We start from the raw sequence: 15,689 nt of genomic DNA, 5'->3' as shown, positions 1-15,689 counted from the left end.
GCACTAACTGCTATTGTGCCTGTGTGGCCAGGAGTCAGAGGTGAGTGAAAATGTCCCTGACAGTTGGAAGGCAGTGATCAGTGTTGGTGAACATGGATTTGTATTAATGAAAGGTGTGAGATTGTGTTTTTCTATATCATACCTCACTGTTGGGTATTTCAGTGTTGCTTTACTGTAGTCTGCAGATCAGCAGCATTCTCTGGGCACGAAGCTTCTCTCCCTGGTTTATAAAAGCATCGCACCTGGAGTCGAAGGGCAGTGCCTGCCCTCACTGGACCCCAGCTGCAAGCGGCTCGCCAATGGACTTCTGGAGTTGGCCTTTGCTTGTGGAGGACTGGTAGGAAAAACAGCTACGTGCACGTGTGCTGTCCCAGTGACGTCAGGCGTCACTCACTTGCAGCGTCTCTGAAAACGGGAATTTAGCTGGGTAACTTCCTAGCTCCACAAGGACTTTAACTGATTTACGTGAGATGACTTTCTAAAAGTTTTTTTTTAATTTTTAATATAAAAGCAGTAGAATGACCTTCTTAAGCTGAAGTTTTGTCTATCCCAGTTTATTTCCAAAAGGCCTTCAGGCAGAGAGCAATTTGTGACTGCAAAGCCGACCTGTGTTGACACAGTGGCCTCTGCTTCCCCCATCCTTGGCGACTCTTCAGAGGCTGATGTGGGAGAGGCCCTGGAGGAGCGTTCCAGACGCCCCACAAAGCTCTCATGGCCTTCTGAACTGTGCAGGGCTGGCCTCAGACAGTCTCTCTAGCTGTGGTTCCCCCGTCCACCCCCCTCCCCTTCTCGGGCCCCTCTGTCCACTCAGTGCAAACAGCCCTCACCCTTCCTAGACTCTCCCCTCAGAGCAGCAGCCACGAGAGTCTGTGGAATACTGGGAGACACGTGAGTCAGGGGAAGAGTTCTTACCCAAAGTAAAACCTGGAAAGTGGAGCCATGCTGAATGTCTACAGTTAGACCAACCCAGGCCTCCCAGGACCAGGCCCCCGTAGACTCTGTGTTCTCCGCTGTCAGAGTTAACAGCCGCCCAGGGAGTCGTGTGCCACAGCCCTTGTCGTTTCCTCTTTGCAGTGTGAGCACCTGGTGGGTCTTCTCCTGGACACGGCGGTGGTGTCCATGCCATCCTCAGGAGGGTCCCAGAGGAACATCATCAGCTTCTCTCACGGACAGTACTTCTACAGCTTGTTCTCAGAAACAATCAGCGCTGAACTGTTGAAAAATCTAGATGTTGCTGTATTGGAGCTCATGAAATCATCTGTGGATAATCCCAAAATGGTAATGGATTTTTCCTTTTAATAAAGTATGTTTTCTTTAGTAATGCTTATAAAAGGGTTGCCATATGCCTGAAATAATACAGCAATAAAACAAAGTGAGGGACTTCCCTGCTGGTCCAGGGGTTAAGACTTCGCCTTCAAATGCAGGGGAGTACGGGTTCCATGCCTGAAAGGCCAGCCTGCCTTTTCGTCCCCACCGGCCGCGGCTGGTCCTGATATGCTGCAGTCCTCCCCGGTCACGGCTTCCGTGGTCTCGAGGCTGAGGCCTCACTTCCCACGTGTTCCTGCTCTAGTCCCTTCGCCCCCTCAGAGTGAACCTGTGCAGATCAGTATTTGTTTTTAATAAATTTATTTATTTATTTTTGTCTGTGTTGGGTCTTCATTGCTGCACGCGGGCTTTCTCTAGTTGTGGCGAGCGGGGGCTACTCTTCGTTGCGGTGCGCGGGCTTCTCATTGCGGTGGCCTCTCTTGTTGCGGAGCCTGGGCTCTAGGCGCGCGGGCTCCAGTAGTTGTGGTGTGCGGGCTCCAGTAGTTGTGGCACACGGGCTCCAGAGTGCAGGCTGAGTAGTTGTGGCGCACGGGCTTAGTTGCTCTGCGGCATGTGGGATCTTCCCGGACCAGGGCTCGAACCCGTGTCCCCTGCATTGGCAGGCGGATTCTTAACCACTGCGCCAAGGAATTCCAGATCAGTATTTAATATATAGTTGACTTGTTTGCTAAACACTGAATTTTGAACTTTAACCTGGTCAGTAGACAATCAAAAATTGTTAACTGTTGGAATGATCATTCTAAGGGAGAGGCATAATTTCCTGCTGAGTTAATAAGCTTTTATTGCAAGCAGTGCTAGTTGTCTCTTGTAGGGGAAGATTTTGTGGTAGATTGCACTAGAAATTTGTATTTTTAGAAGTTAGAAATAAAATTGCAGTAGACCCACAACACTCAGGAAATAACAGCATTTCGAGCTTGTAAACTATTCAGACTTACGGGGAAGAAACCATACTCATTTATCTCTACTTCCTCCCTAGATCCCTCTAAAGTGATAGAAGCAAGGTTGTTGTTTGGTTTTTTGTTTTTTTGAAAGCACAGTCTTAAAGGATACAGAAAAGGAGAAAAGACAAGAGTGACAACATTTTGGAAGCTAGAAAGCAAAAGGACAAGCAATGACAGACTTCAGAGTCTGAGAAAGCTGCAGTGGGGCCTTGGTGTGCAGGCGGCGGGATTGGGTGACTGTTAGCCAGCTCCCGCGGGCTCGCGCTGTCCTTGGGGGGCGCAGGAGGCTGGAGGCGCAGACCCTCTTGGCCGGGGGACCCTGGGCGTAGTTAAGGGTAAAGATACCTTTTTTCTAAAGAAACACCTTTAGTGAAGATTAGAATCACAGTATATAGCCCAAGTATTTCTTTAAGCAACATAGTGAAGTTTGAAATGCTTTGAACCATAGCAAAAGCACTGTACTACTCCACTGGTGAGAATTCCACTTTGTACTTTTATCCCCAAGTTTAACGTTAGTTCCTCAATTCTTCTGATCTTGGTTTCCCACCGATTTTTTTTTGAACAGCCAACGTCTTTCTGGTGTATGCTGTATTTTTGTGTTTTGCCCATTTTTCTCTTGGGATGTATTTTCTTATTAATTTGTAAAATTTTTGTATACTAAGTGTAGCAGACCTCTGTCTGTCATGTATGCAGAAAGTCCTTTTTCCTACTGACCATTTGTCTTTCTCAGTTGGAGTGTTTATTCCATACGGAAGTATTTGATTTTTTATAGTTAAAGAAGATACCAGTCTTCTTTTCAGTTGCTCTGTTTTTCATGTCATACTTAGAAAGGCTTTCTCCATCCCAATATTATCTTTAAAATCTATCTGCCCATGTTTTTTTCTGTTACTTTTATAGTTTCTTTTTTAAACAAATGTAAGTAATGCAAACAGCACTGTAGAAATGATATTTTTTCCTAAATAGATATATACTGGACAAACATTCATTCACAAATGCATATTTTCCTCATTAATTCAAGTTTCTAACTTTTTCAGATCCGAATCTCTATACAAATTTAGGTCGGAGGTTGTTTAATTTGTTACTTACCTATCTATTTTTCAGCCAGTACCACACTTTTAATTTCAGCAATTGTAAGATACACTTTAATATCTGGTAAGGCAGTGTTCCTTCGTAGTATTTTTGTTTTTTAGAATTCTTCAAGCTATACTTGCACATTTTCTTTAAAGTGAAATTTAGCATCATTTTGCCAAGTTTCCTACAGCCCTCTCCACAACATACAGGGATTTTGAGTGGTGATACAATGTGTATAGAGCATATTTAAACCAAGTTGACCTCTTTAAAAAAATTAAGCCACGTTTTCTATAGTATGTCTCTCAATTTATTCCAACATTTATTCATGTTCTCAAATCTTTTTGAGAACTATTGTGTATTCATACTATTATGTAGAATGTTACAATTGTATATTGATACTATATGCTGTATCTTCACTAAATTTTTAGATTAGTTTTAACAGTTTTTTGGTAGAGCCTTGAGGGTTTTCTATATATTGTATCATCTCCAGATAGAGACTGTTCTGCTTTTTCTGAGTGAAAGGATACCTTTTATTTCGTTTTCTTGTCTGACTGCTGTGACTGGAACTTCCAATATTACGTTGAATGCAAGTGGCGAGAGTGGGCATCCTAGTCTTGTTCCTGACCTTAGAGGAAATGCTCACAGCTGTCCACTGCTGAGTATGATGTTAGCTGTGGACTTGTCATATATGACCTTTATTATGCTGAGGTACGTTCCCTCTGTACCCATGTGTTGAGAGTTTTTATCATGAATGGATGTTGAGTTTCGGCATATGCTTTTTCTGCATCTGTTGAGATGATCAGATGATTTTTATCCTTTATTTTGTTAATGCGATGTATCACCTTGATTGATTTGCAGATACTGAACCATCCTTGCATACCTGGAATAAATCCCACTTGATCATGGTGTGTGATCCTTTTAATGTATTACTGAATTTGGTTTGCTAATATTTTGTTGAAGATATTTGCATCTGTGTTCCTCAGGGATATTTCCCTGTAATTTTCTTTTCTTGAGGTGTCCTTGTCTGGTTTTGGTATCAGGGTGACGCTGGCCATGTAAAATGAGTTTGAAAGTGCTTCCTCCATGCCCCCCCCCTCCCCCCGCCCCCAACTTCTTTGGCAGAATTTGAGAAGGTGTTAGTTCTTCTTTGATTGTTTGGTAGAATTCACTATTGAAGCTATCTGATTCTGGACTTTTGTTTGTTGGGATGTTTTGATTACTGATTCAATCTCCTTACTAGTTCAGATTATTTCTCAATGATTCAGTCTTGGTAGGTTGTATGTTTCTAGGAATTTATTTGTTTCTTCCAGGTTGTCCAGTTTGTTGGTGTATAATTGTTCCTAGTGGTCTTTTTTATGGTCCTTTGTGATGTAAGGATACCTCCTGGGGAATTAAATGAAAGCCTGTCCAAGTTCTGAACCTTGAGGCTTTAGGCCATTTTCTTCAGTTTGGCTCTCAGAACACAGTCAGCTAGATATACCCTCAGGCAGGATTTCAGACTGTTCTGAAAAGCCTGAGAGAAATTCAAGATACCGTTATCCCAGCCCAGCCAGATCGGCTTCCAGTGGTCCTCACTGCTGGTGAGCCCCGCCCGCTGCTCACGCACGCATCCGTCAGTTCCTCAGTGGGTCCCGACCACCGTGAAGCACCAGGCGCTCGAGGAAAGGGCTTCTGAAAGGACAGGCAGGGAAAAAGCACTTGAAACAGAGATTATTCAGGGAGATGGGGATGTAAAAAGAAACTTCAGAGAGGTGAGAGAAGATACTGTGTCCATGAAACAAGAATCGCTATTGAGAAAGAACATCAGAGAACAAGAAAGAAAATTTGTGAATTAAACATAGGCATCACAAATTAAGAATGAAGTGGATTTGGAAGATAAAATTCAGGAACTCTCATGGAGAGTAGAGTAAGGTTACAAATCAGAAAATGGAGAAACGATGAGGAAACTTGGAATCTATCTACAAGGTCCAGCTCCATGGCCTCCGCCCCTGACAGAGGACGAGCCAAGTAGAGGCTTCATGGATAACATTTCAGGAATGACCGTTCTGAGTTCCAAATGGAAAAGGCTGTCGAATGTCCAGTGCATTGTATGGAAACAGCCCGACACGGAGCAGACTTCTTGAAAATTTGAAACCTTGGGGGTTCCCCAGGAGAGAAGATCCTGAAAAGTTTCTATAAGAGAAGAAACCCAAAGGTCTTTCAAAAGGATCAGGAACCTGGATGACGGTTGTCTTTGCAACAGCAGAGTGCAGCCTGGGAGACGGCCAGATTTCTTGCACAGTTTCGGAAAGAATACTTCCCACCTGAGTGGGAGGGATTATCGATTATGAGTGAGAGCTGAGTGCAGGTGTTTCAGGGGTGCCAGGTCCCCATGGGGTCTGTGTCCTGTGCTCCTCTTTCTGGGAAGCTGCCAGGGGAAGTTCTCCACCGAGATGGGGCAGAAGCCAGGAAAAAGGAGGGCGTGGGGTCCAGAAAGTTTGCCGACGAGTCTCCCGGGGGCGGGGGGGGGTGACCTCCACTCAAGACCCGGACCGGTGTCCCTGACCCTCCCGAGATGGCGCCCCAGAGATGGCTCGCAGCCTCCCTGATGCGTTTGCACGTCTAGAGGAGACGTAGTGAATTTGGGAGAGTTTGATGACAACAGTGACAGTCATACATTGAGAGCAGCTAAGGGGGCCACTGGGGCGCTGTCCCTCTGCCAGGCGAACGTCCACGTACAACTGTCTGTACAGTCGGCCCTCGTGTCCACGGATCCCCCTCCTGCAGACCGCGTGGCGCTGTACTGCGCGTTGCCACGTTAAGTGCACCCACACAGTTCAAACCCGAGTTGTGCAAGCGTCAAGTACTTACTTCAGGGAGATCAAAATGTTATGTGAGGAAGGAAATGTGTGCTAGTACTCAGCTCGGATCATCTGTGAGCGGAGCTACCTGTCACCACAGCAGGAATATTGAATTAATCTAACCGAGTTTAGGAGATCACTATTGGGAAGGCAGTAGGACAGGAGATGTGCATGTACCTCCCTGTGCCCTTGCGTGCCCGTGTCCGTGTGTCCCTGCGTGCGTGTGCATGTGTGTGTTTCCCTCTGTGTGCATGTGTGTGTGTGCTGTTTCTAAGCGTGTGTGTGTGTCCCTGTGTCCCTCTGTACGTGTGCCTGTGTGCGTGCCTGTGTGTGTGTCCATGTATGAGTGCATCTGGTGGTGATGGTGACCAGAGAGAGCTGATTTCCCCTGCCATGGAGAATGGCCCCGACCAAGGAAACAGTAGATAGCAGTTTAAGCATTATTTCATAAAGGGGACCACTGTATGCCTTTGTGGGAAAATTTACATGTTAAAGTGCTGTTTTCAGGTATGAGGAGTTGTGAAGTAAACAGCTATTCTAGGAATAGCATCTTCATTTTCCAAGAATAGCTTTGAAAAATGACAGTGAATCCTGTTGCGTGTCTGTCAGCCTTGATGGTAAGAGTTTTTCTTGCTTCACCCCGTGCTGTCTCAGGTGAGTGCCGTTCTGAATGGTCTGTTGGATCAGAGCTTCCGGGACCGAGCCAGTCAGAAGCACCAAGGCCTGAAACTGGTGGGTACCATCCTGCAGAGCTGGAGGAGCTTCGGCCCGTGGTGGGCCAGGGACGCTGCCCCGGACAGTAAAATGGCCATGCTGACCTTACTGGCAAAAATTCTGCAGGTATTTTGAGAGACCTTGAAAATGTAGTTGTGTCTGTTGCTTGCGTCTTTAAAAATTTGATGGAGGTTTCTTGAAAAGCTCATTGGTTTGACAAATAAAAAATAACTTGGACAATTGCTGATTACCTTATATTTTATACTTTTCCATTATCTTACATGATTATCTTTTATTCTCATTTTCATTTCTTATTCTTTATCTTCTCAGTGTAGCTTTACGTGCATTGTCTTAGCGGATAGTTTTAAAATATTTCAGAACAGGAATTGTTGAAATGCTGTTGGCGCCCAAGAACAAATGTATAGGTCATTTCTGAAATTTAAAAAACTGAAAAAATGTATTAAAGGAAACTAGAGGCATAATGTAGAAATGTGTTTTCGTTTTCCCTCCTTTAGATTGATTCATCTGTATCTTTTAATACAAATCACAGTGCATTCCCAGAAGTTTTTACAACATATGTTAGTCTACTTGCTGATCCGAATTTGGGTTTACATTTAAAGGTAAGTGGTTAAAAAGATTTTTTTCAGATTATGTTCTCCATTTTTTTTCCTGTTCTGTATTTTTGTGTATTTGTGATATTTTCTGTTTTCTTATTATGGGAAATTTCAGACATACTCAGAAGCAGAGGGACCAGCACAGTGACCCCCGGGTACCCATCACTGGCTTCTGTGGCCCTTAGCCATCTTTCTGTTAATTAATAACAAAATATCTCGCTTACTTTTAGGGTCAAGAACTTAACAGATTTTGTAATTTTAAAGTCCTGTAATAATTAGATTTTACACTCCAGTAAAGTCTGGCCTTCATGAAAGCCATCTTTGTAGTGGAACATGAGGGTATTCCTTTGGAATTTTCTGCTCTGTGTGATTAATCAGGTTTCACATTTCTCAGAACGAGGAGGTCTGGGAACCGACCTGCTACCCAAGGGAGGAAGGAAGCACACCGAGTGCCCTGAAGCCCCGAGTTCCGCAGTGGCCCCGTAGGGTATTCACGATAGTCTTCCCTCACAGAACTCAGGCAGCGCACTTGTAGTAGAGGCTGCGTTTGCAGAGGAGATCCACACGCAGAGTCGGGCTGCCCTGTCCTGTGCTCACACGGGACAGCCCTGGCTCAGCCCGCGAGCCCGAGAGTGGAAGCCGAGGGCCGGGACGCGTCCTGCTGGTGGGTTTGATGCTGCCGAGGAGGTGTCCTGAAGTGGGCACGGAGTCCACACGTGTGGTGCTTTCTCGGCTCAGTCTTCAGAAAGCAGCCGTTGCGCTCGCGGTGCGGATCCCGAAGCCAGTCTCACGTTGCACTTGCTCTGCAGGGCCAGGCTGTGACTCTGCTCCCTTTCTTCGCCAATCTCACTGGAGGCCACCTGCAGGAGCTGAAGCACATTCTCGGGAAGCTCATTGTTTCTAACTTCCCTATGAAGTCTGAAGAGTTTCCCCCGGGGACTCTGCGGTACAGCAACTACGCGGACTGTGTGAGGAAGGTTAGTGTTTAGCAGTAGCAACTGAAATTAAGCACTGCGTGTTCCCTGTTACGTTTCTTGGTGAAAAGAAGTAAGTGAAATATTCAGAGTCAGAGAGTGTTCTCACTTTAAGGATTCATTTTAACTCATTTTGAAAGCTTGTTGTCTGTGGAGGCTGATGCGTATCTGAATCCTTTGGGGCTAATTTTTCCCCCATTTAAAAATTGTGAAATATTTTATGTGTAATGTATAAGCTTTGAAGAATAATACCGAAGAGAACTAAGAAATACAATATCACCTATATGGTGCAGTTTCTGAAGTTTAGTTGACTAGTGGTCATTTGAGAAATATCTAGTGGTTATCACTTAGTTAATATACAGCGTAAGTTCCCGAAACACGGGGGGCTTAGCCAAGGAGCTAGGTTCTCTCCCTCCTGTACAGTTCTAGATCCTCTACAGGGACCCCGTCTCCTTTACCTTCTTCTCTGTCGTCCCCCGCACGTAGCATCTGCCTTGTCCAGGTTGGCTGATCCAGCTCCTGTCTTGTCCCTTCTAGCCAACAGGAGGGAGGAGAGGGCAGGAGAGAGCATCCCTTTCCTTTAAGGGCTTAATCCAGACCTTGCACGTATGTATTCTGCTGATACCCGACTCGCCACATACAAGCGAGCGAGACTGTGAATGTTCTTATTTTGGGCCGCAGTGTACTCGGCTAAAACTCAGGGGCCAGCCAGTAGGAAAAACGAGAGAGTCGCCATTGGAGGGAGGGTGGGTGGTGGTCGCCCATACTCGTGATGGACTGAGCCCTGGGCTCAGGAATAATGAAGACAGTGTCTTTGTTTTCAAGGAGCTTATAGTAAAGCAAGGAAGAAACGATGATTAAAACACACTGTATAAGTGCCAGGGTAGAGATACACATACTCTCCAAGGATGGCTGCACCAGTGTATCCCATCCCACATGTTCTTATGGTGTGACTTCCCGTCACATGGGGAAAAAAGAGACGTCATACGTTTTGAGCAATGTAGTCTGATTTTTCTCCTGTTGCGTATGGGTTGTCCTTAAAGATCCACTAGTAACAAGAAAATAATACAGTGGAAGTGATGCTTGTGATTCTAAGTCTAGCCTTAAAAGGTTTCCAGCTCATTCCTGGGTCTCTGGTCTGTGGGACCCAGTCACCATCCTGTACAGAAGCCAAGCAGCCACACGGAAAGGCCATTTACAAACCACCCATCCACATGGATTCTCTCCTCCCCATCCTGGTATGATTTTTTTCTTTCAAACATACAGAGAAGTTGGAAGAATAGTAAACAAGCATCCATATAACCATCTCTTGTATTCAGCAGTTAACTTTTTGTTATATTTGCTTTGTGTGTGTGTGTGTGTGTGTGTGTGTGTGTTTTGGCTGAAACACTTGCGAGTTAGCTGCAGACATCCTGGTGCTTCACTCCTGAATGTTTCAGCAGCAGTTCCTGAGAGGCAGGCACCACGCTGATACCAGGCCCAAGAAAATTCTCGCTGCTCTCAGACCCTGTGCTGTTTCGTCCACGGTCACGTTTCTCCAGATGTCCCTGTGTTTGGCTGGATTTTTCAAACCAGGATCTAATTAACGATTGGCTCGAATGTCATGTCTCTGGTGTCTTTAAATCTAGGACTACTTCACCCCCATCCCTTTTATTTCTCTGCGACATTGGGTTTTGGAAGTAACCCTAGCACGTCTCTTGGATGCTGTCCCATTTGTCTGATTGCTTCCTTGAGGTGCGTTTTGGCTTTCCTCACCCTCTGTGTTTCCTCTAAACTGGAAGTTAGGCTTCAAGCTTGGCTGTGAGATTCATGCTAACCTTTCTGGCAACAGCCCCACACCTGGAGGCAGGTGTCGTGCACGTCCCCTTGTGAGCGACCTCGCATCTGGTGGCCTGGGTGACGTGGTAACCTCCTCATTTCTCTGTCGGATGGTGTGTTCTTTCTGCACCGTCATGCCAGTGCCATCTGAGTTTCCTGCTCCCCCGCGGTCTGCCAGCAGATGGTTGTCACGTCCACAAAGGTTCTGAGTAGATCTTTAGTACTTTCCCTTAACGTAAATGCAAGTGCGGACAGTCGCGGCACCTTTGAAGAAAGCTTCCAGTCTAAGAAAGATGTAAACCAACAGGAGAAAGGAACTCAGAGGGAACAGAGACAAGGTGAGATAAGAAGGTCGAAGAGACTGTTCAGAGTAGCTGCAGAGAGGAGAGACAGTGTATCAGGTGCGTGAGCTAGGACAAGAAGGCGCTCTTGGAAATTAAATACATACAAGCAAAACTAAAAACCTTCACCAAATGGAAGGTAAGCTTGCAGCTGTCTCCTAGAGAGCAGAGCAAAGGGGCAGGGAGATGGAAGATGGGAGGTGAGATGAGAACACTGGACCCACAGCCTGGAGTGTGTGTGCTGTGCAGTGAGGCTGGTGTGAAGGGCGCATGCTGCTGCCCCCAGAGGGCCCGGAGCCGGGGAGAGGCCTCGTGGAGGTGAAGAGAGGACCCCAAACACGGTTAGAGGAAGAATATCTGCAAGACTTTGAGAGAATCAAAACTCAAATATTTAAAGAACATTGTTATATGCCAGGCATTCCATAGCTGCAAAAATGACATATATTAGCATTTGTTAATCCTTGTGAAATTGTTATAATTTGCTTTCCCTGTTTATTTGAACTGTCAAAAAAAAAAATCCAACGCAATTATTATTATTATCATCATTATTATTGGTGTGTGTTTCTTCTCTAGCTTCTGGATGCGTTGGAGTTATCTCAGAGTCCCGTGTTGTTGGAGTTGATGACAGAAATGCTTTGTCGGGAACAGCAGCATGTTTTGGAAGAATTATTTCAATCCACTTTCAGGAAGGTAGCCGGAAAGTAAGTCATTTCCGAGTCTGGGATTCCAGGAACCATGTGTGTTCATTTCTGTGGGAGATTATCATCTCTGTTCTTGCAAACGATGAGTGCATTATTTCAGTAGATGCAGATAAATTTTTGACAGAATCCAGCGCTCATTTATTCATTGATAAAACTTGCAAAAGGTCATCTATGAAAAACCAATAGCCAACAAAATACTTAATAGTGAAAGGCTGAATTTTCCTCCAAAGTTGGGAACAAGGCGAGGACGTCTGTTCTTTTCTATACAACATAGTCCTGGAGGTCCTAGCCATTGCAGTCAGGCAAGCAAAAGAAATAAAAGGCAGTCAACTTGGAAAGACAGAAGTAAAACTGTTTTTACTCACAGATGGCACAAGGTAGAGAATCCTAAAGATCTACAAGAGACTATGCGAACCAGTAAACAATTACAGAAAATTTGTCGGATTCAGGATACGTATTCTAATGTCATTGGTGGTTCTGTTTATGAACAGAGAACATTTGACACTATAATTACAAATGTAATACCATTCATGATAGCACCAAAAAGAATAAAACACTTGGGAATAAATTTAACACAAGAAGCACAAGACTTGTACACCAAAAATTACAACCTGTTGCTGAAGGAAATTAAAAAATTAAAGATCTAAATAGATGGAGAGATAGTCCATGCTCGTGAGTTGGAAGATTCAATATTGTTAACGTGGCAGTTCTATTCAAATTGCTAGATTTAATGCACTCCATATCCAGATTCCAGCAAGCCTCATTTTTTGGGTACAGGAATTGACTAGCAGTTCCTAATATTTATAGGGAAATGCAAAGTACCCCTTAACAGCCAAAACAATTTTGAAAAAGAGAGACAAAATTGGAGTATTTTTCACATCCCAGTTCTAAAACTTACTCCAATGCTACAGTTGTCTCTGTGAAAATTAGTTAATATTTTTCATTTTTAGAACTTTTAAAAACAAAACAGAAGTAAATTTCAATCAGTGGCAGTTGTTATTCTTTTTTATGTTCAAACTGTCCCATCTGTGGCAGTGGGAGTCCATGGCGGCCGGCTCCTAGGTTCTTGGGCAGCCTTCCTTAGTCTCTGATGTCTTTTACGTGTCTTCTGGCTCAGCAGATCACCTCAGGCTCACCTTGACCCAGAGTCAAGCCGTTTCTCTAGAGAGCCCTGTGAAACGGCACTTAGAGACCACAGGCTGGGTCCTCAGTGAACTTAGTGCTACTGGGTTATAGCACTACTACTGGTTAGTGCTGTACTGAGGAATAGTTTTGTTTGTTTTAAGGAAAAGAAAAATATCCTGATACTTTCCTTTCAATCTTAACATTATGCGTTTTTTATTACTTTTATTATTTTTCCCTTACATTGTAGATTTTAATTTTTTTCTGTTCAGTGTTGTTTTTAATAACATTTCACCAGTATTTAATTGCTTTATCCTATAATACACATAAAATATTTTCAAAACTAACACTACCAGTATTACTACTAAGAATAATCATAGCTGGATGAAGTTAAAATTTTTAATTTTATTTATAATTTACTTAGAATATATTCTCTGAGGATATACAGTCAAATTTTGTGTTCCAGAATCACTTGAGAGTGGTTTTCAATGTGCAGTTATTATACCAATTCATTAGGTATGCTTTAATTCATTTGCAGATCTTAGAAGTTTTTTTTTTTTTTTTGACTTAATTTTCTTATTGAATATGTAAAATACATACGTGATTTGAACGTTAGAAGTACGTAATGCGCTACATTCAGGAGCCTTGCTTCTGTCTCTTCCCTGTCCTATTGTCTTCTGCCCTCTCACCTTTTTTTCTACTTCATGTTTTCTACAGATCACACTAAATCAGCACGTAGAGATCTTCTGCTTTCCTTTTTTTTTTTTTAAACAACTGTGTAATTATTCACTGTGTGGAAGTGCCAAGTATTTTGAAGCAGCCCCTACTGGTGGGCTTTTGGTCAGTCTTTTGCTGATAAGAATAACGGCATAGTGAATAGCCCTGTGCACATGTCATGTTGTATTTTGCCAGTGTAGCTTTGGAGTGGATTTGTAAATGTGAGTGAAAAGGTAAATGCATTTGTGACTTTGCTAGATATCACCACATCCCCTTTTGGGGGCTGTATTATTTGCATTCCTTCCAGCAGTGGATGAAAGTGTGTTTCATCACAGTCTTGCCAATAGACTATATTGTCAAACATTTGGATTTTTTCCAGCGTTAATAGGTGAGAAAGGATTTCTCAGTGTTGCTCTAATTTGTATTTCTTTTATTATGAGTAAAATGGAACATATATTCATATATTTAATGCTCATTTGCATTTATTTTTCAGTAAACCATCTGTTGGCCCATTTATGCTCTTTTCCTTTGCCTCCTCTTTCCTTTAGCTTTCTGTGTAAGGGCTGTGCATCTCCACTGTGCTCAAAGCAGGATGCTCCTTGAGAGAACTGAAATCTAGGACAGTGTCCAGATGAATATTGCAGAGCCCATGTAGATCTAGTGGTGTCCTGCAACCTCAAATTTTTGTGACTGAATTACCTTCAAATCCAGTATTTTTGCTCTGGGTCATAGCTAACTTCTGAGCATTGAGATTTTAGAACTGGAAAGGATTTTAATGATCATTCAATCCTAACCTCTTATTTTTATAGGCGGGGAAGCTAACGCTATTCTTAATTAATAGATTTGTAGACGGAATCGTATAGGTGATCATTCATATACCGTATTACCCAGATGAGAAAACAAAAGGCCAGCTGAATCACCTGTGCCTGGGAAGTAGGAGTGGTGGTTCGTTACTGAGGAAGAGGCTGGAATTGTCTGATGAGGATTCATGAGTCTCAGGCTCTGGGATACATGATGGTGTCGAGGCTGAGTCTCTTCCAGAGCCTTCCAGAAAGACCATATTGAAAGTAAATGAAAAAAGTTTTTTCCTAATGCCTAAATAGGCATGAGGATTTCTGGGGATGAGTAAAATAACATGACTTACGTACAAATGCTTCTTGTATTTCCTGGTTTTTATACATACAATCTTTAAAGGTATTTTTCTAATTCATAGTCATTGGCATTTACTTTGCTTGTAATGTAGTAGGCCGTCATGAAATATTTGTTGCAAGCCTGAATGTGCATGTCGTTTTCTTTTTTTCTTAGGAGTCCATGTGCAGCACAGTTAGGCCTTCTGGATAGTGTGCACGGGATGTTCAGGAGGGATGACCTGCTTCCCAGCGTCACCCGCCAAGCGGCTGTGGACCGAGTCCTCCTCACTCTGCTGTGGCACTGTGACCTGAATGCTTTGAGGGACTTCTTCAGCAAAGTTGTGGTGGACGCCATTGATGTGTTGAAGTCCAGATTTATAAAGGTATCATGGTCTGTGATTAAATTGAACGTTAATAAGAGTTGACAGATCTCCGTGGTCAGTGTCGTTAGAAACTGCCACGTGTTCAGTCAGGGGCGTCTGTAGCTCAAGGAGCGTCCCCGCCATGTCCTGATCTCAGCCTGCAGGCATGTGGTGTCTGCATTAGTTTCCTCAGGCTGCTGTCACAAAGGACCACAGATGTGGCTGAGAACCACAGGCCTTTATTTTCTCATAGCTCTGGAGACCAGAGATCAGAAACTGCTTCCTGGGGCTGCACTTGCTCCGGAGGTTCTGGGGAGAGGACGGCCCTCACTCTGCCAGCCTCTAGAGGCACCAGCATCCCTCGGCTTGTGGCCACATGGCTCCTCCCGGTGCTTCTCTGCTCGCTTGGCTTCGTCCTCCTCCTCCTCCTCTTCTTTTTTAAAAAATCCGCTGTTTTTCTTCTTTTATTGAAGTGTAGTTGACTTACAATGTTGTGTTAGTTTCAGGTGTACACCAAAGTGATTCAGTTATACACGTACATGTGTCTGTTCTTTTTCAAATTCTTTTCCATTATGGTTTATTACAAGGTACTGAATGTTTCCTGTGCTATACAGTAGGTCCTTGTTGTTTATCTGTTTTATGTATAGTGGTTTGTATCTGCTAATCCCAAACTCCTAATTTATCTGCTCTGCCTCCCCTCCCCCTTGGTAACCACAAGTCTGTTCTCTATGTCTGTGAGTCTGTTTCTGTTTAGTAGATAAGTTCATTTGTGTCATATTTCAGATTCCACATATAAGTGATACATATGGTGTTTGTCTTTCTCTGTCTGACTTCACTTAGTATGATTATGTCTAGGTCCATCCATGTTGCTGCAAATGGCATTATTTCATTCTTTTCATGGCTGAGTAGTATTCCATCGTATCTGTGCACCACAGCTTCAGCTTCTTTATCCACTCCTCTGTCGACGGACATTTAGGTGCTTCCAGCTTCCTCAGTTCTGTCTAATCTCTCTCTGCCT

The 15,689-nt window shown here is 43.7% G+C and overlaps 1 protein-coding gene across 2 annotated transcripts in view; it reads left to right on the top strand.

Moving 5' to 3' along the window:
* The window catches only part of PRKDC (protein kinase, DNA-activated, catalytic subunit), a 155,220-nt gene that overhangs the window by 69,185 nt on the left and 70,346 nt on the right, over positions 1 to 15,689 (top strand). For both annotated transcript variants that reach the window (XM_061172006.1, XM_061172005.1), the window contains 7 exons: positions 179 to 337; positions 1,075 to 1,278; positions 6,833 to 7,018; positions 7,408 to 7,512; positions 8,316 to 8,483; positions 11,213 to 11,340; positions 14,485 to 14,692. In XM_061172006.1, coding sequence (XP_061027989.1) covers positions 179 to 337; positions 1,075 to 1,278; positions 6,833 to 7,018; positions 7,408 to 7,512; positions 8,316 to 8,483; positions 11,213 to 11,340; positions 14,485 to 14,692 — 1,158 coding nt within the window. The remainder of the gene's footprint in view (positions 1 to 178; positions 338 to 1,074; positions 1,279 to 6,832; positions 7,019 to 7,407; positions 7,513 to 8,315; positions 8,484 to 11,212; positions 11,341 to 14,484; positions 14,693 to 15,689) is intronic.

Source organism: Eubalaena glacialis, chromosome 17, assembly GCF_028564815.1.
Source record: "Eubalaena glacialis isolate mEubGla1 chromosome 17, mEubGla1.1.hap2.+ XY, whole genome shotgun sequence".
NCBI lineage: Eukaryota > Metazoa > Chordata > Mammalia > Artiodactyla > Balaenidae > Eubalaena > Eubalaena glacialis.
This window is presented reverse-complemented; position numbering and strand designations above follow the sequence as displayed.